The 25915-nt window shown below is 32.8% G+C and overlaps 1 protein-coding gene across 1 annotated transcript in view; it reads left to right on the forward strand.

Annotated features, from left to right (window-relative positions):
* Positions 1-25915, forward strand: part of Msp300 (Muscle-specific protein 300 kDa) — a 764465-nt gene that overhangs the window by 19408 nt on the left and 719142 nt on the right. Inside the window, exon 2 of the mRNA XM_075369201.1 lies at positions 15967-16233. Coding sequence (XP_075225316.1) covers positions 15985-16233 — 249 coding nt within the window. The 5' untranslated portion in view covers positions 15967-15984. The remainder of the gene's footprint in view (positions 1-15966; positions 16234-25915) is intronic.

A 25915-nucleotide genomic window follows, 5' to 3' on the forward strand; every position in this document is an offset into this window, starting at 1 on the left:
AATTACGAGAAAAAACACAAGAGTCCTGAGTGTATTCAGTTTGTAGTCCTCGAAATAACTCTTAACTAAAAAAATAGCTTGTTTAAAATCTAAAATCTATAGAAACTAAACAAGCAAAATTATGTTCGTCTTAATACAAAATTATACCATTTACAAATTCAGCTATAACTGTTTGAATTGACATGTTTCCTAAAACCCATAATGAAAGTCATCTAGCATTTTTTTCTTTTCAAAAAATGAATTGATCTTCATACTCTTCATGAATTTCAAAGGGAAAACTAATGAAATGAACATAACATCAACTGATGCTCCTGTCATAGTTTTTACTTATTAATCTGATCATACTCTGCTTCAGAAATTCACATTATGTTATGCAACAAAATTTAATTTGACGAAAATTATGAAAATTAGTTATTAATGGGATTGTAGCCAACTAAAATTTTACTCGTAGTTTGTGGATAATCGATTAATATTTCTTACTGCGAGTATTTATTGTAAAGTATTATTTCTCTTAGTTTTAAGCAATAAAATAAAAATATTTCATTCGTTTGAATTTTAATAAATAAAAATGTAATTTTAATTAAATAAATTACAGATTATCCTGTGATACCACGTAGGCATGATTCATTCATGAACGATTTAAATATATATAAAGTTAAGGCATATAAATTTTTACTTTAGTATACAAAATAATATTTGTACTTAAGTATATTTTGCTTCTCCAAGATTTAAAATGAAACAAATTAATTTGCACATTTTTTAGTTGAAAACAGATGACAATTATATTTACATACATTTTATTAAATAAATATTAAAAAAAAATCATGTAAATCCTTTATGATTGATAGGCATGGTAATTAATAACCAGTTTGAATATTACTAATAATATTTTTATTTTAGTCAGTTAATAATAATTGACACCTACTATGAATATTTAAATAAAATATATAATTTAATTAAGTTATAATTTAAAAGATTAATTTTTTTTGTCTTCAGTCATTTGACTGGTTTGATGCAGCTCTCCAAGATTCCCTATCTAGTGCTATAGTACTAGTCGTTTCATTTCGGTATACCTCCTACATCCTACATCCTTAAAAATTTGTTTTTCATATTCCAAACGTTGCCTGCATGCACAATTCTCTGTTCTACCTGTCCCTCCAATATTGAAATGCCTATAAGTCTGTCTCTTCTTTTAACTATATTTTTCCAAATGCTTCTTTCTTCATCGATTTACCGCAACACCTCTTCATTTGTCACTTTATCCACCCGTCTGATTTTTAACATTCTCCTATAGCACCGCATTTCAAAAGCTTCTAATCTTTTCTTCTCAGGTACTCCGATCGCCCAAGTTTCACTTCCGTATAAAGCAACCCTCCAAACATATACTTTCAAAAATCTTTTCCTGACGTTTAGATTAATTTTTGATGTAAACAAATTATATTTCTTACTGAAGGCTCTTTTCGCCTGTGCTATTCGGCATTTTATATCGTTTCTGCTTCGTCCATCTTTAGTAATTCTACTTCCCAAATAACAAAATTCTTCTAACTCCGTAATCTTTTCTCTTCCTATTTTTATATTTAGCGGTACATCTTTGTTATTTCTACTACATTTCATTATTTTCGTTTTGTTCTTGTTTATTTTCATGCGATAGTTCTTACGTAGGACTTCATCTATGCCGTTCATTGTTTCTTCTAAATCGTTTTTACAATCGGCTAGAATTATTATATCATTAGCAAATCGTAGCATCTTTATCTTTTCACCTTGTAAATATATTATTAATTCGTTTCGTTTTAAATTAATGGAATTATATTCGTGATTAGTTATGTCGTCTCGAACTTCGTGGTTTCTTAATAAATTACGTTTCTTTTTGAATAATATTTAAAACATTTTACACCATATAATTAAATTTTATCTAATTTTAGGTTTTTAGAAAGTTAAAATATATGTATAATATTCTGAAACATCAGGTGTGGTCAGTTGATAAGTGATAGTGTAATTTTTCTTGATTTTTTATTTTAGTTGTTTATCTTTCTTTTTAATCCGCTGTTGTGATTTCAATGAAAGTTACAGATATAATATTTCAGATACTAATAGTGGTTTTTATTAATTAGGTTAGTACAGTTATATTTTTTTAATATCTAAACTGTAACGATTTTTCCCGTTGTTTATTATTACGAATTAAGAGCAAAGTTGTAAGACAACCAGCAGTAAAAGATCTATCAAGGATATCAATACTTGATACTTAATTAATATTTTTTTGTTCTCTTCTTTCTGGAATTTTTCACATGCCGTTTTTTTTGTTTTGTATGATTTTTTATTTAATTATTTTCAAGTTAAAAAACCTTTTTCTTCGGGTTTTTATTGAAATAAAACAACAGAATTTTCGTACTATATATATATATATATATATATATATATATTTTTTTTTTTTTATGTTACATCGTGTATCTACCGTGATTAAATTTTTTTGTATACTCGTATATTTAGCTGAAAAAATACCTAAATGTTACGACTAAAAATCCCGAATTTTTCTTCAACGCTAAAATATTCTCTTTTTTGGTTTGAAATGCGTTTAACCTATTAATAACTAATTAATTATTATTGTTATTTTAACATCGTATTATTTCATAACTGTAACTTTACACCATCGAAAAGTATGTATGTATATATTTATTTTTAATAATCTATCTCCGTTACTTTTTAATCTTTACATGGAACTAGCAGTTAATGATGTTAAAGAACAATTTAGATTCGGAGTAACAGTACAAGGTGAAAAGATAAAGATGCTACGATTTGCTGATGATATAGTAATTCTAGCCGAGAGTAAAAAGGATTTAGAAGAAACAATGAACGGCATAGATGAAGTCCTACGCAAGAACTATCGCGTGAAAATAAACAAGAACAAAACAAAAGTAATGAAATGTAGTAGAAATAACAAAGATGGACCGCTGAATGTGAAAATAGGAGGAGAAAAGATTACGGAGGTAGAAGAATTTTGTTATTTGGGAAGTAAAATTACTAAAGATGGACGAAGCAGGAGCGATATAAAATGCCGAATAGCACAAGCTAAACGAGCCTTCAGTAAGAAATATAATTTGTTTACATCAAAAATTAATTTAAATCTCAGGAAAAGATTTTTGAAAGTGTATGTTTGGAGTGTCGCTTTATATGGAAGTGAAACTTGGACGATCGGAGTATCTGAGAAGAAAAGATTAGAAGCTTTTGAAATGTGGTGCTATAGGAGAATGTTAAAAATCAGATGGGTGGATAAAGTGACAAATGAAGAGGTATTGCGGCAAATAGATGAAGAAAGAAGCATTTGGAAAAATATAGTTAAAAGAAGAGACAGACTTATAGGCCACATACTAAGGCATCCTGGAATAGTCGCTTTAATATTGGAAGGACAGGTAGAAGGGAAAAATTGTGTAGGCAGGCCACGTTTGGAGTATGTAAAACAAATTGTTGGGGATGTAGGATGTAGAGGGTATACTGAAATGAAACGACTAGCACTAGATAGGGAATCTTGGAGAGCTGCATCAAACCAGTCAAATGACTGAAGACAAAAAAAAAATATTTTTAACACGTACTTGTTACTTTTATTCTGAATAAATAAATTTGTTAGTTACTTTTTATAGAGTAAGTCTCCGTAATTTGTAACGAAGATTTTTTAGATAAGAATAGCAACAGTTTTAAATTTCATTACACATACATACAATTTCAAGATAAAAAAAAAGGAGTAAGTAAACGATTCTCGTTATAAATTATTGTTATCATGCGGCTAAAATCTGACACTTAAATCCATAAATATTCTTCTTGAATATTACATGAAAAAGAAATGAAAGAAATTTTTTTTTATTACCAACTTCAAAGAGTAGTAGTAGGTTTTCAATTTGTCCACTTTGCATAAATTCATTAAGTACTGATTTGATTGATTATTATTTTTTATTTTTATTTTATACAGAATGTTTCTCTGGCAATTCCGTTGTAAATTTTTTCGTTTATAATATAAGCAGACGATTTTTTTTAAATAATACATCGCCATAGTAAAAAATCTGATGTGGACACAACATGACTTTCTTATACGCCTATTAAATTACATATACACATTTTTTTTTTTTAGATGAAAAGTACATAAAATTTTATTTCATTAATAACTTATGATATATTTTCATACTTTTTTTATTGTTATTATTGAATTATTATTTATCGTATTTTTTTTTACAATCAGAGGTAAAATAGTTATTAATAAATCAATATATTTAAATTAAAAAAAAGGGATATGAAGTCTGATTCGAACCGATGTGCCTTCCTCTTCTAAGATCCAAATATTTCATTAGTTAAATTTTTAATTAATTTTTGTTTTTAATTTTGGGCTTTTTTGGGACACTTTTGATTCAGTTGATTGCAATCAAAAGGGGAGGTGCACAACTAGATATTACAAAAGTAATAAATCCAAAATTTCAACATCGTACGGCTAATCGTTTTTGAGTTATGCGCGAGATACACACCTACGTACAGACGTCATGCCGAAACTAGCTAAAATGGATTCAAGGATGGTAAAAATAGATATTTCCGTTGAAATCTGAAAACCGAAATTTTTCGCGATCACAATTCTTCCTTTACTTCGTACAAGAAAGTAAAAATCATTATTGTAATTTCACTCCTTTGTAAACACTGCCGAATCTACTGGTCTTAGAAAAAAATGTTTACTAGGAAAATTGTGTAGAATTTTCTCAGCTTTCCGATGTTACCAGGGGATTTTCTTTATTTTAATAAATAACCTCTGTATTATAGAAAATCCGAAAGAAAACTGGAAAAAACTATTTTTTTAGCAATAATTTCATAATAAAAAACTGACATCATAATTGTAGGACTTTCCCGCCACGCGGCTATTTTCTGATCCACGGGGATTGCCTTTCTGGCAGCTTCGTCTGCGATTTCATTACCTGTAATACCAGCATGCCCTGGAGTCCATACAAATACGCATCGCTGTCCTCGTTGTTTTAGTACGTATAAAATGGACAGGATGTTTGCAATTAGGACATCCTTAATGTTCTTGTTCCGAATTACGACGAGTGCACTTAATGAATCGGAACATATTAGCACTCTCTCTTCGCAATAGTGTTCAGTGTAGCGAAGAGCTTGCTGAATTGCAGTGAGTTCTACCGTGTAGACACTGGCCACATCTGGCAGTCTCCAAAAGTGGGCTTCTTCATTTACATATATCGAGCATCCAACACCATGTTCGGTTTTAGAACCGTCGTATAAATTCTAATATGTTCTTCGTAACTACTGACGGTTGCTAAAAATTCCTGCTGGATGATCACTGCTGGTTTCTTTTTTATTTCTCCTTGAGAGAGATCCAAACTTGTATTTACCGCTGGCAAGAGCCATGGCGGTATTTCTCTAGTAGAAGTTGCTAGTGTCTCTGGTACAGCAATTTCATATTTTCTTCTTAATTCGTGGTACCTAATTCCGGTTGGTCTGGAATAGGTAGCACGATGTTCATATTCTGCAGCCATGGGATGATTCGTAAACAATTTATTATTTATATGAGCAGGGAAAGCCCATACATTTGCTGCATATCTTAACAAAAGGATCTCTCTTCTATAATGTAGTGGCATTATTCCGGCTTCAGACATCAGACTAGCCGCCGGACTTGTGCGGAAAGCGCATGTTGCATATCTTATTCCGCTATTATGAACTACGTCTAACTTTCTTAAGTGCGACTTTCTAGCGGATGAATATACGATACATCCGTAGTCTAGTTTAGATTGAACCAATGCTTTATACAATCTCAATAATGTCTCTTTGTCTGAGCCCCAATTTAAATTCGATAAACATTTTATAATGTTTAGGGCTCTTTTGCATCTATCACTCAAGTTCTGTATATGTAATCCCCATGTAAGGGATTTAACCAATACTAGTCCTAAATATCTTACGCTATCTTTATATTGTATTGGATTATCGTCAATTGTCAACGCAGGACTTTGATGAGGAATTCTCTTCCTACAAAAGTGTACACAGCACGTTTTCTCTGGTGAGAATTGGGATCCGTTATTCCTTGCAACTTCATTTAGAGCATTGATCGCTCGTTGCAATTTGTACCTCACCAAAGCAGTCTTGTTGCTGGCATACACAATTGCCAGATCATCAACATAGACGCTTTTGCTGATTTCTTCTGGAATGGCTAGTATCAATTTATTAATGGCAATGGTAAACAAGGTACCGCTCAACGGCGAACCCTGCGGCATGCCATTTTCCAAGATTCTTTCACATGAATATTCATTGTTGACGCGTACTTGGAAGGTACGGTCATTCATGTAGTTGCTGAGCAGTATAGGCAGATTGCCACGAATGCCCCATTCATGCAACTGGAGCATTATACCATGACGCCAGGTCATATCGAAAACCTTCTGAAGATCAAAGAAGACTCCGACACAATGTTTCCTTTTAATAAAGCTGTTATATATAATGTCCTCTAAGCTGATCATTTGATCAGTGGTAGAATGGTATTGCCGAAAACCTGCTTGATACGGTGATATCAGGTTTTCTTTTTCCAAAACCCAGACGAGTCGATTATTAATCATTTTTTCCAGTATTTTTCCCATAGCACACGTCAAAGAAATAGGACGATAGCTATTGGGGTCTGTTAAATTTTTATTTTTCTTTGGTACTGGAACAACATGAGCTTTTTTCCACTGCTGCGGGTACGTTTCATCCCGCCATATTTTATTATAAAGTTCTAATAATCTGCGTTTTGCAGTGGTATTCAGCTGCCTGATCATATTATAATGGATTTCATCCGGACCAGCAGCTGTGTTACCTGCTTTTTCCAACACTTTCGCGAGTTCTTCCATTTTAAATGGTACATTATATGAGTAATTATACTCAGTTCTAAAATTTAGTAGACCTTCGAGTTCTTCTTTTTTGGTTCGAAAACCTTCCTCGTAGTTGGCCGTTCTGCTGGCCTTTTCGAAGTGATTGGATAACAGCTCTGCAATTTCATATGGAGTGTCTTTTATTTCATCTTCATCTTGAAGGCTAGTTATGGGAGCAAAATCATTACGCCCACAAATCGCCTTCACTTTCCTCCAAACATCTGATGCAGTAGTAGTTTTGTCGATGGATGACACGTATTGCTGCCAGGATCGTTCTTTCGAGTCTATCATAAGACGTTTTGCATACGCCCTGTATTTCTTAAAGGCAACAAGATTTTCTATACTAGGACGCTTCTTAAAGGCGTTATACGCCCTTTTCTTTCTTTTTATAGCTTCACTTATTTCATCGTTCCACCATGGAACGGGTTTTTTCGTAAGTTTCCCAGATGTTTTGGGAATATATCTCGATGCCGACTCAATTATTGCATTTGTTATGGCGTCGACATCGTCTCCGATAACTCCAGTTGTTTCCGGGAGTATCGTTCTAGCTGTGAAGCTCGTCCAATCTGCCTTCTCAAATAACCATCTTTTAGGGATGGGATATATTGTTCTTGTAACATCAGTTACAATTTGCACCGGGAAATGATCGCTTCCATGCAGATCGTCTATGACATGAAAGCTGTACCTCGGTGCTATCGATTCGCTTATAAGTGCAAGATCTATACAGGACGTCGATCCATCTCTGGCATTGAAAAAGGTTCCTATTCCGTCGTTTAAAATAATAAGTTCTGAATTCATCAGGAACCCTTCCAGTTCTCTTCCACGGGGATCTACTCGATCTGATCCCCAAAGAGAATTATGAGCATTAAAGTCACCCACCAGTAAAACAGGTGGGGGAAGCTCGGAAATTAGTCTTGCTATGTCATCCTTATTCCAATCAAAATACGGCAAGTATATGCTGCAGACAGTGACCTGGAGCGGACGCTTCATTCTAACGGCGACCGCTTGTAGGTTTGTGTTTAGAACAACCGCTTCTGTGGTAGTTCTAGTCGATGTTAATATAGCTACTCCACCTCTAACTCTTATATTTGGCGGTTGATCTCGCCGAAATATATCGAATCCTTTTAATTTAAAATTTTCATTTCGGCGGAAATGCGTTTCTTGCAGACATATACAAATCGGGTCTACGTCATGTACCAAGCGTTGGAGCTCATGGATGTTTGAAAAACATCCATTGATGTTCCAGTGTACAATCGACTCGCTAATTTTTAATTAAATTATTGTCTGGGTTTTCCTTTCGGCCATCCTTTTTTCCTTTTCTTCTCCATCCTACGAACAGCATCGTGTTCGCGGAGAAGGTCGTCGCCTGTAAGGCTTCCGGTCTCCGTATCGGAGACCACCGAAGCCGCCGACGACGACGGGCATGGATCGGCGCCGGTTCCAGGCGCCGATTGAGAGGCGGCAACCTTTAAATATTATTCATTTATTTAATTATACCGCTCACCTCTGACGTTACAACATATCAGACGACTACAGCAGTAAAGGCAGTTACTTTTATACGGATTTCAGTAATAGATTGTTGTGGATACCGGTGTTCTTTAATGTTTTTTTTGTTTTTTTTTGTTTTCCGCGTAGGGGGAGGAAAAGCTCTGCCGCCCCCCCCCCCCCCGCCAGGCCCGCTCTGACAGCAAGTGCGGGGCACTTTAATGGTTGTTAATGGTTCTTTAATGGTTGGGTTTCAATTAACCGTACATCTCAGGAATGGTCGATCTGAGACTGTACGAGACTACACTTCATTTACATTCATATATATCATCCTCATTCATCCTCTGAAGTAATACCTTACGATGGTTCCGGAAACTTAACAGAAAGGAAAGAAAAAGTTTTTCAAATAAATTTTTTCTTAGCTTCACTATTCTGCATAAGTTTCTTAATTTTACAGTTACCATTTATCCCCTCTATATTTAATATCCAGAAAATTCTGAATTTCGGATCACAGTCAGACTTGGGATTTTTCATATTATACAAAATTTATATCTTAAAATGATTGCAATTGGACCGGTCTAAGAAAATAAATAATTTAACAATTTTTTAAATAAAGATCAGTATTCTTATTTAAATGATTATTTTATTTACACTTGCATTTACATTCATACATATCCTCATTATCCTCCGAAGTAATACCTTACGGTGGTTCCAGAGGCTAAACAGAAAAATAAATAGGACGACTACAGCAGTTGTACGTCAGTGCTGCACTAGCGGTCCTTCTGGCGAGAGGGGGTACTAATGATGCACTTTACCCACTTCGCCACCAGTTTATTTAGAGCATTTTTTGGAGGTCGTGGGGGGAGAGGGATTGCAATTTTGCAAAACATCTTTCTTGGAAATATTATTTTTTAATTGTTAACAAATGTGCCTAAGAGAAATAAGACCTTAAGTAGGCAAAATCTCGAGATACTGAGGGTGGCCTTGCTCTACAGCCTCATCCCCTTGACCTTTCAAGTTGAAAATTAATGAAACCAATGGACCATATGTAGAAGTAATCTGACAAAGTATGGTCAAAATCGGGTTGGCTAGATCTGGTGTGAAACACCGAACACACACATCCGTCCGGTTTTTGCATTCCTTAGATGTCAAAACGTAAAGATCTGGTGAAAACCGGATATCCCCAAACTGGATTAAAATACTTCTAGAGCTTTAACTCTGCTACAGCTCTAGGCGGGAAAGTTAACATCAGAATATTTTTATAAGGAGTTTCATACGTTTATTAACACACTTTTAGCAAACCTTTGCACTTTTTCGCACGCTTCGGTAAATTTTTTCTCCTATTTCGACCCTCCAAATCTAATATGCCTCTTCTTTGGGTATAACGAGCACATACTGCTTGTCCCTTGAATTTCGTTATGGCAGACTTTCACTGTAATTGTGATTTTGGTTTGAAGAAGGAACATATAAGACCGATTAATTACTAAATTTTAATTCTTGTATAATTCATCGAAGTAAAATAATTAAATAAAAATAGATTATTTTTTTTGCTACAGAAACGTTTTTAATAAATTCTCATTTCTCCAATCGGAGTTATAGATGTTACACGTAGAACTATTTTTGTCTTTGGAATAAATTTTAAGTAGATTTTACAGAGGGTACATCCCTTCTTATTCTGTTATTATACCAGAAACATAAGACAAACAAGTTAGATTCACGAAGACGAGTGGGAACTCTTCTCGCTTTATGAATGATTTTTTTTACGAAGTGCACGTACTCAAAAAGTGCTCCTTTTCTTTTGTTGGTTGATCAATCAAATTTTCATGTATGCACCGATATAGACTCGCGTGGATAGGTGGAATTTTAATCATAAATCATCCGTGCACTTCGGTAGGGAAGGGAAGGAAAGGAAAAAGGTACCAAGTCTCCGTATGACTTTGTATCACAAGGTAAGATCGCGCCTTGCCCGTCTTTTACATGTAGATTAACACATTTCACTATGAAAAATGATGGTGATTTAAAATTACTACAGGGTCGCGAGACGGGAGAGTATCGTACATACTTTACACTTTTATGGTGGGATACAGTAACACACAAGTAGGAACTCACATGTAGGGGCTCTCCTGTCAAATGAATGTAGATACAATGTGTTAGCAGGAAGGAGTGGGCGTATCCCTTACAGTAATATTAATTTATATTTTGTTTCAAAAAACAAAAACTAATGAACACAATAAATATTTTTTTTAAATTATAAAATTGCACTAATGTATTAATTGCATCTGTAACGATAACTTTTAAAATAAATGCTTTTGATTACTATTTTTCAAAATAAATATGTAAAAATGTATAACAAACTTGAGATAAATTGTTTATTCACTAATGAAACAATAAAAAGCTGAATAAAGAAAAAAACTTCCTTCATTTATTCAAATATTTTTATTTATTACTGAATCGGGCTTGTTTTTTTTAAAAGGGTTAATTTTAAATGGCGGGTCTAATTTTTCAAATTTTGTTTATTATTATTTAGTGTTTTAAGGACGGATTTAATTGCATTCCAATCCGTTGTTAAACCAGCGTTATCGAACCCATTTTACGGGCCGACCGCGGAAGGCTAGGCTTATAAAGCCTGTCCTCCTGACGTAATTCCCCTTCAGACCGTCCACTGAAGTCCTTTCGGTGCTAACTCTTTAATAGGCTAGCAGGAATACGCCACAACGGGGCACTAGCTATAAGGAGGGAGCAATGCGTCCCCTTTTCCGGAGGAGTCGCAATTGCTGGGTTATTTTATCTTACTGTAAGTTTTTTTTTTTTTAAAAGGAGAGGTTGTGTAGAAGCTCTTCATCCGCTTCTGGTATGGCTGCCCTTCAGGACGCATCTCTGCTGGTAGAATTTGTATCACAACAAGCGCCTGCCTCTCACCTGTGAAATTGTATTTTGGTTCGGCACACTGTACATGTAACTAAATATTTTAAATAAATTGAACGGAAAAGTTTCTATATTCTTCGGTAATCTGTTAAAAATAACAAGGTTGTATAATAAGGCCCTTTCTCATGAAAACTGTTACTTTTCACGTTTCTATACGTACAAAATTTCTCTTCCTGTTACGAAACTTTAATAACTCGCTAAAAAAAAAGGTTAAAAATTTATTTAATCCAGGAATTCCTAGTTTTTTGTTTTACTTCTTTGTACGAATTAAAGGAAGTATTGTAATCGCGAAAAATTTAGGTTTTCAGATTTCAACGGAAATATTCATTTTGACCATCCCTGAAGACATTTTGACTAGTTTCGACGTGACGTCTGTACGTACGTATGTATCTCGTATAAATCAAAAAACGATTAGCCGTAGGATTTGATATTTTGGATTTTGGACTGTTGTTTAACATCAAGCTGTGCACCTCCCCTTTTGATTGCAATCAACTGAAAGTGTCCGAAAAGCGCAAAATCCAAAAAATTTGGATTTTGGACTTAACTGCAGCAATAGGTACTCATTGAGAGCTTTTCAACGATATATCATAAGTGTTACTTATTTTCATTGGTTTCACAGTTATAGCCAAATAAAAATTTTAATTTATGAAATATTTGGGTCTTACAAGGGAAGGCACATCGGTTCGAATCAGACTTCATCTGTTTTGTTTTTTTATTAATTTTTTTAAAAATTTAAATGTATTGATTTATTAATAATTATTAACCCGTGATTGTAGAAAGATTTTTACAATAACTAATAATTCAATAATAACAATAAAAAAATATATAAAATAAATCAGAAGTTATTAGTGAAATAAAATTTTATTTACTTTTAAATACGTGTATATAATTTAACAGGCATTATTAACATATGCGTTTACGTAATAGATTTGGTAAAACATCTGATTATTTAATATTAATTGAAAATTATAATTTAGAATCGTGCTATTTTTAGATTTTCTAGTCTAATTTATGTTTAATTTTATTTAATTATTCTAGAATTTCCATTTAATTTTATCTACATTAAAGTTAACTATAGAGTGACTGAAAAATAGATTCTCACAAGAACAACATATACACTGAGGCATACATTTCCGATCATTAATAAACTGCAGAAAATTCTTATCTTTTAGTTCATTACTCCTCTGATATTGTCGGACAATATTCTCCCTAAGTCGAAGTTGATCATCATTTCGTTTATTTGCTTATGTTGCCGATCATTTAATCGCTCTTTGGTTTAATATAATTCTTCTGGTCTTAATTTGTGTACACGTTCTCTAGTTTCAGCAATTGTGTAACTGTCCACTTTATTAAAGAATTGGAGGATCGTATCTCACTTTCAAACGAAATAAGTTTAAATGAAGTGCAGAAAAAAATGTGATTTAATAGGCGTACAAGGAATGGTGTCCACATCACCTTTTTTTTAAATATTTCATAACTGCGTTAAAAATAAATAAAAATAATTTTTATTTAAAATTATCTTTTATTGCGTCGAGTTTTAATTCAGTTTTTATAGCAGTCTGTATAAAGAACTGCTCTAGTATAGTATACATAATTTTACGCTGCATTTACTTTTTTTATTACACAATATATTATACGATAATGGCCCAAAAAAACACACAATACAATAATATAACTACGAGCATGATTTAAATATAATTTAATTTTTGTTCAAATATTATTACTGTTTGACGATTATTTTTGATTTTAAATAAATAAAGAGCAATAGCTGTTAAAAATTACAATTTATATCTTTTGTTCTGTAAAAAATTAAAATTAAAAATAAATGCTACCTGATAAAAAAATTTAAAGTTTATTAGTTGTTCTATAATTAGTCTAGCTCTATTTATTATATTAAATTTTATAGATTTTAAATAAAGCGAAAATAATGGATGCTGCAAATTAAACATTTACACCGTTTGATAGTTGATTTTAAAAAATCTGATGTGGACACCATATGACTGTCTTGTACGCCTGTTAAATTAGATATACACATTTTTTTAAAGTTAAAAGTACATAAAATTTTGTTTCTTAATAACTTCTGATATTTTTTTCTTTTTTTTTTATTAAATTATTATTTATCGTAAAAATTTTTTACAGTCGTGGAGGTTAATAATGATTAACAAATCAATATATTTAAAATAAAGAGGAAAAAAAGATATGAAGTCTGATTCGTACTGATGTGCCTTCCTCTTGTAAGATCCAAATATTTCATTAGACTACAACTCGTAACCAATGAAAATAAGTACCACTTATGATATATCGTTGAAAATCTCTCAATGAGGGCTTTATACTGCAGTTAAGAAAAATCCAAAATCTAATTTTTTTTTATTTTAGATTTTTTTGGACACGGTTCATTCGATTGCAATCAAAAGGGAAGGTGCACAATTAAATATTACAACAGTCCTAAATCCGAAATTTCAAAATCCTTCGGCTAATCGATTTTGAGTTATGCGGTATAGATATGTACGTAAGTTCATACGTCACTCCGAAACTAGTTAAAATGGATTCAGGGATGGTCAGAATGAATATTTCTGTTGAAATCTGGAAACAGAAATTTTTGAAGATGACAATACTTCCTTTACTTCGTACAAGGAAGTAGAAATATGAAAAAATATCAGAATTTATTAATGAAATAAAATTATGTGTATATATAATTTAATGGACGTATAAGGAAGTTATGTGGTACCCACATCAGATTTTTCACTTTAAAATTATTATTTTCCAGTCCCCTATAAAATAGTTTCAAAATTCTACTCTTCCATTTAAAATTATTGAGTTCCACACTGATGTTTTGGGGGGGGAGCAAAAATTTATAAATTTATTTAATTACAATAAAATATCAAGTTAATACACTTTTTAATTTTAATTAATATAGTTTGTCTTGCAATACTCTTCAATTAAAATTTAAAGCATTATATATTTAATTTGATAAAAACGCTTTACAATCTTCCACAAATAAATTTCACCGTTTTAATTTAATCCAGAAATTATTCCCTTAATAAAGGCAAATCTCATTTAAGAAGAGGAAGTAAGACAAATTTTAAGTATTAATTGTAAATATTCTAAATAATTATACTATACAGGTTTGCCAATAATGGTAAAACCAAAAACATTAATTCTTATAATTTAAATTGATATTTATTTATTTATTTACAAAAGAAACAACAGGCTGATGTGCAATAACAATTTTACGATGTTAGATGATTTTACATCGTATGAAAAATGCCAAATCTGACCGGGATTCGAATACAAAACCTTTTGGATGAAAGACAAAGATGCCACCACTACAACATGGAGTTTGGTAATAATTTAAAGATAAATAACTATAAATATTATTATAAAATAATAATAAAATATCAGTACGAATGATATTAAAAGAGATTTGAAAAGAAAAAAAACAAGAGGAACAAAAAATAAAACTATTTCTAAATTAATTATTTAAAAATTATTGCATCAATGGGTCACCGCTTTCGTAAAAAAATGCTTTAAATTTTAACTTAAAATATGTTTTATTGACGTTTAGCGGAAAAGTAAAAGTTACATTATTGAAAAACTTAAGAGCTAAATAATAAAAAGAACTTTTCTCCAATATATATATATATATATATATATATATATATATATATATATATATATATATATATATATGTAACAGATAATATTTTATACGACAGATAATATATTTTAATTATGCGATGGATAATAGTCGTGGGACGGATAATAATAAAATCTAAACAAGTTAGATTACGTAATTTTATTCACTGCGAGTAAATTTATCTTACTTACTTATTTCAATTTAAACTTGGCAGTACAATATTCTTCTTGTACTTATTAATATACGTAAACATGCATATAAATTTATATAAAAAAGAATGCTGTGTATACAATAAAATAATTAAAAATTTTGTGATACTGTAAAAGCATATGTGTTTTATTTTTATGTTATTTGTGTTTAACTTAATGTGTAAGTGTAACTGAAGATTGTATTTTATATTGAAAGTAATTGGTGCCGCAGTCTATTTTAATCTTAACGGCTAAAAGTAGGTCTCTCTTCTCTGGCTTTGAGCTATTTATTTTACTAGGAAGACGTTTAAAAAAAAGGAACATTTAATAGCCAACACATTTTTAAATATTTTCTTAAGATTACCTAAATAAGTCATCGTGCAATATTAAAGTAAATTATATATAATCAATTGTTACGGATAGGAAGAAAATCGTTTCTTACGCACGCGTGCAAGCAAATAAGCAAACAAAAAATAAAATTATATAGATGAATGAGATGCAGTGAAAAAAGAAAGAGTGATGAGTGAAAAAGTTAATAATGAATGTGGTGGGGGGATATTTTTATACAAAATAATATGCTCTTTCGTAGCTTGGGTTAATGTCTTTAAAATAACTACTTTTCGATTTTATATTCAAATATATTTATAAGAATAATATATTAATATGCGCCTAAATATTGCGGTTCGCGTAAAGTAGCTCCAAGTAGATTAACACTGTTTTCTATATTTACTATAATTTTGAATTCGGTGTTAAAAAAATTTTATACCGATCAAAAAAGTGACAGTTTTACAAAAGAAAAAAGTTATTATTAAGATGATTTGCTAAATAAGAAAATTCTAATTTGTTTCAGATGTGCAAGTGACGGGAGATGTCCGGGCCTCCGCCACAACGCGGTTGGGCGCCACCCAGTGGGGGTTTCCGCCCGCTGAGGTCGCCATCCCCCGTACCCTTCCGTCATCCTTATACCCCATCGCCACCCCCTATAGTATCCCCCCGTCGCCTGCCTCCTTCTTCTCCTTTACCATTTATTCCATGTCCTCGTCCTCGATGGCCTTCTCCACTACCACCCGGTGTTCCACTTCCTTCTGGCCCGCGTCCGTACAGAATCGTTTCTCAGGTAATTTGTTTATTTTATTTTTTATTTTTTTCACTAAATTTATATATATATGTAAAGATTCCGACCATTGGGATTTCAGAAACTATAGTACAAAGTGTGTGAGAAAGGTACTGAAACTGCTTTTTACTTACCAAAGTTTTTTTTTCAAACAACAATATTATCCCCTTCAAAGTAGTTTCCTTGGGCAGCTATACACCGGTGGAGTCGTTGTTCCCACTCCTGGTAGCAGCGCTGGAAGGCTTCAACTGGTAGGACTTTTAACCGGTCGGTCACAGTCTTTTGAATGTTCTCCAGAGTTTCAAAATGACGTCCTTTTAAGACATTTTTCAATTTCGGGAAAAGGAAAAAGTCACAAGGACTCAAATCAGGTGAATAGGGAGTTCAGGAACCGTAGGAATGCGTTTTGTGATCAAATATTCCCTGATGGAAATGGCCGTGTGACATGGGGCATTGTCATGATGAAGCATCCACTTGTCTGCAATGTCTGGTCTCAAGCGAATCACTCTTTTCCTGAGCCATTCAAGGACTTTTTGTAAAACACTTGGTTGACAGTTTGTCCTCGAAGAACAAATTCTTAATGCACGATACCCCTACTGTCAAAAAAGCAAATCAGTACGGTTTTGATCTTTGATTCGCTCATTCGACATTTTTTCGGTCGAGTTGATAACGGAGCGTGCCACTCTTCGCTTTGCCGCTCTGTTTCAGGTTCGTACTCAAATATCCAGGATTCATCACCTGTAATCACACGATTGAAGAATTCTTGGTCGTTGTCAATCCTCTCAAGAAGATCAACGTGCACGTTTCTTCGATCGTCTTTCTGTTCCGTTGTGAGGTTTTTCGGCACCAACTTTGCACAAACCTTCCGCATGTCCAAATCGTCTGTCAAAATTTGATATACGGTGAAAGTGTTTAAATTTAACCGTTCACTCGTCATCCTTATTATTAAACGACGGTCCGATCTCACAAGAACCCTCACACGCTCAACGTTTTCGTCAGATTTTGAAGTCGAAGGTCTCCCTGAGCGAGGTTGATCTTCAACGTGTTCTCGGCCTTCCAAAAATGATTTGTGCCAGCGGAAAATTTGTGCTCTTGATAAGCAATGTTCCCCATAGGCCTGTTTCAACTTTTCAAAGGTCACATGCGGATTCCCCACGTTTAACACAAAACTTGATTGCACAACGTTGCTCTAAATTCCGATGTTCCATTTTTGTAACACAATTTCACTGATGATGGCGCTGTCAAAAATAATGTGTTAGCTGAACGGAGTTGAAACTCGTACTGAGCATGGAAGGGATGAACAAACCGGTAGACAAAGCGTTGCCAGATCGCTCGCAGTGTTACCAATCTCATTACTTATCTCACACACCTCGTATCTATGAAAAACTTTAAATTTAGAACTTCCCGTAGAATTTTCCCTGTATTTTTAAACAGTATTACCATTTTTTAATCTTCGTCTTTTTTCCAATATGACTGCCAATTTCATTATTTCAAATGGAAAGTTCATGTTTTTATTGCATTTTTGGGTAGAAAATTTTAATACTTTATTCTTGGATAATTTTCTTTAAATTTAGCAGTTACAGAGAGCTACGGGTTTACAGTTATATACTTACAAAAACAAAAATAAATAATTATCAGCTGTTTTTTAATTCTTGAAAAATTTCTAGAATTTAACAGTGCACAGATTGATGGTTACTTTAATATTATTAATTAGTTATTTGAATTATTGTCAAGAAGTTAATAAATATTTTTGTTTTTAATATTCTTTATTTACGTTAGTTTCTTTTTTGTTTTAGGTTTTCTTTTTTTTTGTTTCTTTTTTAAATTTATCTTTTAAGTAACCAGGATTCCAGCATTAACGAGAAATATTAATGTACTGCGTTACCCTGATAGGCATTCACTTCACCGTAAACTAATTGCAAGATTATTTGGAAATCTACGAAATAATGCGTAACTTCAGAAAAAAATGACGTTGCCAGAACAGAGAGTTATTTTGAAAATATTGAGATCGATATTTTGGCCTTCTTTGAAGCGTATCCTAGCTTTCATAAGGGCAGCACCGCAATCGCTACCCGTTTCTTATGGCTCAATAACAAGGGTATTGCAGAAGCACAGTTACCAACCGTATAAACCTGCGGTTCTTACCTATGATGAAGGAAAAAGGCTTTAGTTTAGCAGCTGGATTGCAGAACAAGTTATCAGTTAATCTATTTTTTTTTTTTTTTTTTATAATATTATTTCGCGTAATGATACCACTTTCTCCAGTAATGGATGCGCAATCGGAAAAACAACCATTATTGGTCAGAAGAAGATCCGTTAATTCTCAGAGAAGGACACAATTAAATGAGATTTTCCATAAACTGATGGTGTGTCATCAGCAACGATCAAATTTTGTACGAGGAAAATCTTAAGGAAGCTCGATCCGTTATTGCTGGGAACGTTCTACTGCCATCTTCTGATGATTGCCTTTAGATTTGCGAATGCAAATGTATTTCCAACAAGATGGAGCTCCAGTACACAACTATGGCGAGGTAAAGGTGTTTTTAAATACTCGTTTCCAAAACAGGTGGATTGATAACCGAGGAACAACTGCTTGACCGGCTAGAAGTCCAGGTCTTTTCCCGTTGTGCGAATAGATAAGTGAAAGATCAGTTGAACACAACTCTGTATGCTTCATTGGAAGATATAATAGCTAAGGTAGTCGAAATTTTGTACATTTATCAAAATGTATTGTCGAAAGCGATGATGTTCTCAGGAGAATGAATTCCTGCATTATTACTAATGTTGGCCGTTTTGAAAATCTATTATAATTGACAGTATAATTCTGTTGTATTGTCGTAATAAATAAAATGAAAACCGCACTGTCTTACTTCTACTTTATTTTCTACTTAACTTAATTTTTGAACTTTGAAAATATTATTTGACAAACAGGTAACACATTAGGTTTCCATTTAAAATAATGCAGATGGTCATCATATTTGATTTTAGAAAAATGGTTTTAGAGAAAAATACAAAAAATAAAAATGCCTTAAAATATTTTTATATACCCAAAACTGCAATAAAACATGTGTTTTCCATTTGAAATAATGAAGTTGGGCGCCATATTGGAAAAAGGGTGAAAATTTCAAGAATGATAATTTTGCACTGTATTTTTAACGTAGGGAAAAATCTAGGGAAGTTTTTCCTATAGTTTTTCAGATACCAATGATGGCCATCTTGAGATATATATTATAATATATATATATATATATATATATATATTTTACAGATACACACATAGAGCACATACATGAAACTAGACTAGTTCATACATCTTTGATTGAAGTTTTACTAATTGTTTATTTGTAATAATGTATTAAGAACCCCACTAAGAGTATTTGTTAGGATATTTACTTTTTTACTATTCTTTTTAGTTTTAATTTTAGTTAACTTTTGAGTTTGAAAGACTCGCATCAATGGCAGCAAAGTATTTTTTGTTATCCCGCCTACATTTTATCGCACGTCAATCTCATTCTACTTGATTAGTACTGACACCATCTCGACATGTACAATAATATTTAGTGAATGAAATTAGTAATATAAAAGGTTAAAAACCTCTGTTTTCAAGAATTCACATTCCAACAGAATATGTTATTTGAATTCACCTTTGATCATTCCTTTAGAAAAACAATTTCTTTAACATTAGATCAGATAGTTATTTTGGGATTTTTTTCTTCCGTTTATAAATATTCCAAAAAATTATTCTCAGGGAGGCTCTATATTACAAACAACATTAGCAGTCCTTTTTTTTGGGGTCGACATTTTCACGCTGCTGGGGCTGTAGATGTCTGGCAAACAATATTATTCGTTTTGTTTTAATACTTGGAATTCTTTATCTTTTATTTTCTAGATTTACCAATAGAAACCGTCGGTTAATTTGATAGGTGAGAATTATAAGTTACGGTAGGTGGTCGTAGTTGGAAAATCCATACAAAAGCGATTGTAAATTGTGTAAATACGCCGATAGAAATATCTGCTGAGGCATTTATATGGGTGGCATCCTGACAGAGGTCAAACTGATGACAGTGTTGTGTTATCAAATTTAGAGAGTCTAAAAGACGAATTCCGATAAAGCCGAACAGGGCTAGGAAAGGAGGAGGCGGTGCGGCAATCGGGGTCAGGATGTAAATTTATATTTACCAGGAATTCGCTATTCCTTTTTCGTTATGTATTAATCATTTCGTAATTTAAAAAATAATTATTAATTAATTTAACGAATAAATAATTACGTTTGACTATTTTTAACTACAATACTGATTACTTATCCAGATCGTAAAACAGTTTTTTTTTCATAATTAACCACATCTGACTGAAATATTTAGTAAACGGTTGATAACTTTAAAATAATTTTTCTGAAAGAATACAAATGAAGCAGGAGTTACACACCCATAACAAAATTAAGGATTAATGTAGTTAGTTTTAAAAGGACAGTAAAAAAATTTATTTGTTTTCAATTAATTTTTTAAATTAAAATTTATAAATAAATAAAATTGCACGCATTTTAAGAAAAGCGATTAGAGAATAAAATGTGATCTTTCTTGAAATTTTACCGTTATTACGAAACGAGTTACTAAGCTTTAAATGCATCAGCATAAGATCTAACGGGACTAATGCCGTAACTTAATTTTTTAAGTTTATTTTTTTAAACTGAACTCTTCCGTCACGTAAAGAACAATAAATTTTGTTATCCTACTAGTAAGCATGACTACATTATAAATAATAAAACAGTTGTTGTCTGGAACCCTGCTTGTTAGTACTGTTTTTACATTCAGACAAACAGTTTATACTTGAATAGTTGTTGACTTAAATAATATTTAACGACTTTGAATTCATAGAAAATTCTATTTACATATTTTCTAATTAACTATGACTGTATTTATATTTTTTATATGTATTACATAATTTTAAAAAAACAATGTTTATGAATACATGGTTTTATACATTCCTTCACTAAAGTGTGCAGGCAGAGTATATAATACAATTCTTCTTACTTTGAAATTTGTTGTCTAACACTACCTTTTGTAGTCTTTCTTATGACTTAGACGCATGTAATTTTACTTATAACAGTACTAATCAGAGTTGCTTTCTCTGAGAGTAATGGTGAAATCTAATGACTTTACCGAATACAGTTAATATGTTACTTTATGGATATTAACTGCATTTGAATTGAATTGACATACCGATCTATAACAGTATGAGGTGTGATTAAAATATTATGAAAATTCTAAATTTTATCAAAGAGAATTTCTGTTTGTTTCTTAATTGAAATCGTCTCCAAAGTAATTCTCCCAAGAGTTGCGACCAATTATACTAGCGTACCCTTTCAGTCTTCAAAAGATTTATGGAAAACATCTTTTTGTGAAGTTTATACGTTCACTTGCTGATTTTTTCTTTATTTCATGGCAAATCATCGTCTTTCTAATATTATCTTAATCAGTAGGAACAAGAAAAAGACCCCACACTTGTAGTAGGTTTTTTCCGATTGCTTCATGTAGACGGCATAAATCTGTTAAGTAATAGTGTTTGTTGACTGTACAATCTTATGGTAAAATTCATAATAAATAACGACGTTTTAATCGAAAAAGAGCAGTAAGAGTAAACAGAATCTTAACATTCGATTGTATTTATTTTTTTTGTTCAGTCTAGGTTGTTCAGGAAGCTTCTATTGGGAGACGATGAACCCATCGTTTAAATATAATAACCTCGTTTGTCTTTTGTTATGACACGTTTGAGTAACTCTTGAGTCATCAGCATCCCAGCCCCGTAGGGGGAAGACACCCACCATGTGACGTTACCGGTCGCCACACCACTCCCTCCGTTCCGAGCCCTGAGGGACATTACCGGAGATCGTCTTTAGACCCTCTAACTGATTACATCTCCATTCAGCCAGGCTTCGATCGGGATCCACTTATGTAAATGCCTCGGCAGATATTTGCATCAGTAAAATACAAATCAAATTTTGCCTTCACGTAGGCCTCAAACGGATATCTTCACATCCAACCTAACATGATTCCCTCAGACTAACTAACCGAAACCGTGGAAGCGCGGACTCCGCGCCTAGACAGAACCGTTCGTGAATCTGAACGCCTCATAAAACGAACGAGTTAAAAGTTAAATCAGTGCCACACTCATACCAATCAAAGTTATGTTTTACGCAACGTAGAAATTCGGACCTACACCCAAATAATTCGACCAAATTAAGTCACCTAACAAGGGGAACGTAACCTCATTCCGGTCCGCGCAGGAGCCGGAGACAAACCCTGTATCACCACCCGGTCCCATCATGGAGTCTCGCACGGCATTACCAAGTCATAATCAGGGCCACCACCGGCGGAACGAAGCCACGCCATCAGCAGAATCTGTTAATAATTTTTCTTCAACTTCACTTTTGTTGAAATTCAATACTTTTGGAACAAACATTTTGCTTCTGCTCATTTCATAGCCAAAAGTCAGTCAACATTGTTTCACACGAATCATAAGAAATTTCCACGTCTTCAGCAACTTTAATTTTTCGACGTTTATTGACAAAAATATTTATTTTTCCGATATTTTGATAGATTGTTGTGTTTGGAGCTCCAATCTTTCATCCTCTTCAACGTCTACGTGGCCTTCTTAAAATCATTTGTACCAATCATAAACGCTTAGTGTCAGTATAACATTCTCGCCAAAAGCCTTCACGACTTCACTGCACTTGATTTCATTTTATTACAAAATTTAACTCAGATATTTTATTCCGTCATTTTCAAATAAAATAAATCGCCATTGGTAATGAAATACGCTCTTATTATTCGGCTGAAAAATTTGAACTTTGTGTCTATGGCTGGAAATATGGTATTGCTATACATTATAAATAATTTTGTCATTGCGCGGGAAAAAGACACTTGGATAAAAAAAGAACGGCCTGATTTAGAAAATGTCCTTACTTTTATTATTACAGCTTTTAGTATTACTTTTGTCAACACATAAGGCAAAAGACAATTAATTAGTCATTCCTTACTTTCACCAATAAGCCTGATCCTGTATTCGTTTTTTGCTGAGAATGGTTAAGCAATTTTTGGGGTGATTATGGATCATGTATGACCACCTAAAACCGTTTGAGTTTTGGTACTTAACATATAAAATAACACATTAAGGGTAATTAAATATTATATTACAAATTATACAACGTAAGATTCAAATAAAGCTCAAATGACTTCAATTAACTAAGGTTTAAGTAAATGTTATTCAGTGTTCATTGGATTAATTAATATTCTTATTAATTATATTAATAATTACCGAGTGATTCAAAAAGGACTTCTCAAACTTAAAAACATATAAAATTTTATTGAAATAACTTACAGATTCGGTTTGGTTTGGCATGGCTTCGACTTTTTAACGCGACATACATCCCACCTGAAGTCGACTTCATTCCAGACTGTAGCCAGAAAGTCGGGCGTTAACTCTGCAAATGCGGAGTTAATTCGAGGTCTTAGCTTAACAAGATCAGCAGACAAAGATGGTAGATAAACCCGATCGTTAATGAAATCCTACAAGAAAAAATCTAGGGATCAAATCTGGGGAGTGAAGCAGTCATACGATTAGATGTTCACGACTGATCCACCGACCTGAAAATCGAGTATCAAGAAAATTTCGGACTTTTAGGCGGTAGTGAGGTGGTGTCCCGTCTTGCCGATAGTCATGACATCCATCTTGGTCATCATCGTTTAACTGAGGAATTGGAAAATATTGAAGTACGATTTATATGAGCAAAATTTCAGCAGATTTATGTTTATTTAAGGCAGCATTTAAAGGAGCATTATTTATATTTATTTTTTAAGCAAATTCATATAAACGATACCATTTACGGTTGCCTCGCGGATGAAGAACGGGAGTTACAGTCTTTGTTTGCTTACGGCACAAAAACATTGAGCTTAGGGATATCACGAGTGTGCTGCAAAGTTTCATGAGGGTTTTTGCCACCCCATATTCGGCATTATGAGCGTTCACCTTGCCACTGATGTGAAACATCGACTCATCACTAAAAATTACATCTTCTAAAAATGTATCGTAGTGAACAATTCTATCCATTATTTCCACACAATAGTGCAGCCGACTAACTTTATCATCTGTAACGTACACGGTTACTTTACACATCTTCAGGTGCAATCGTTTAAGCAACGCCAAACAGTAGTTTCTGGAATATCAATCTCAAGTGACGCACGTTGAGTTGATCTCTTCGGACTACGTGTAAAGCTTTCTTTGAATTGTTCCACAGCAGTTTCAGGGACGCGTGGGCGTCTTGGTGATTTTGTACGTTTAACAGTACAACTATCTCGACGAAGGTTTGGTACCAACAGTAAATGGTATGCCTACTAGGAGGCGCCTTACCGTACTCTCTACGAAAATTACGTTGAATGCGGTTGTTGACTGAAAATCGTGAAACCAAAACGGCCGGCATGTTCCACACCAGTAAATGTATCCATATTTAACAACACTGGTGACAGTGCTGGTAGTCGAATTCGGTACTAATGAACTGCGAATCAAAACTTGATGTGTTTTGCTATGAAATGAAACCTTAACCGAATCTATAAATTATCTAAATAGATTTTTATATGCTTTTAAAGTTGTGAAATCGTTTTTGAATCGTCCGGTATAATTAAAAATCTAATAATGTAATGAAAGTATAATTAAATTGCTCAAATCAGAACGATTTTTTTTTGTAATTTTATTTAGATCAGTTCAATGCTAAAGTTTTAGTACCCGATTTATTTCTTTTCACCATTGTGGTCGTTGATATATCAGCAGAGGCTAAAATGGTATATTATGTTACGTAATTGAATCTTGTTTGCAGTCATTCTAAACACTTTATGTAGTCACATATTCTATGCACAGCGCATGTTATATTAAATATTTCATAGCTACAGCAAACGAAGTTATAAATACCATAGTACGTAATGCATTCACACTTGAAATGCATATTGTCTGTTGAGAATTCGTAAATTTAAAATTGAAAGTAATTTCAGATCGTTTTTTTGATTTTTTGATACGGTAACAAGATAGCGATGTTAAAAGTGAGGTCACCGTAAAATGTTTATTCACCGATAGTTTACCATAATTAATACGTTTTAATATAAATAAAAATATTTTACAGAGTGAGAATTATACATTGCGTAGAAAATAATGTTTGTTACGGATATACGAGTACGTAGCGATGAAGAAATGTCTAAAAATTGTGTAACTTTATTTTAATAAATAACCATATATGTCAATATTATATTTCGGAAGTCAGTATTTTCTCTAATGGTGTCCCTCATAACTGCTCACCTTTGTAATAACATTAGCGATGTCTGTTGCAGGGGACTGGTAACAGATTGTAAAAAAATGAAATAATAATAATAGCTTTCAGTATATTAATGCCAGTTTATTACCTGAGCCATTTCATCATGATTTCTGTGATAATACAATCATCATAATACGCTATTTTGTGGCTATGAACACTAGAAATATTCGATAATAATTAACAGCGCGTTAAAAAAGACGGTATATAGAAATCCGGATTGGAGGACAAAAATATACGTATGCGTATGATGCTATATGGCTGTGTATTCAATATATCATGAATTACATTATTTTCAAAATGTTGTACAATTGCAGAGATAGGTGAACC

Source organism: Lycorma delicatula, chromosome 6, assembly GCF_047948215.1.
Source record: "Lycorma delicatula isolate Av1 chromosome 6, ASM4794821v1, whole genome shotgun sequence".
Classification (NCBI taxonomy): Eukaryota; Metazoa; Arthropoda; class Insecta; order Hemiptera; family Fulgoridae; genus Lycorma; species Lycorma delicatula.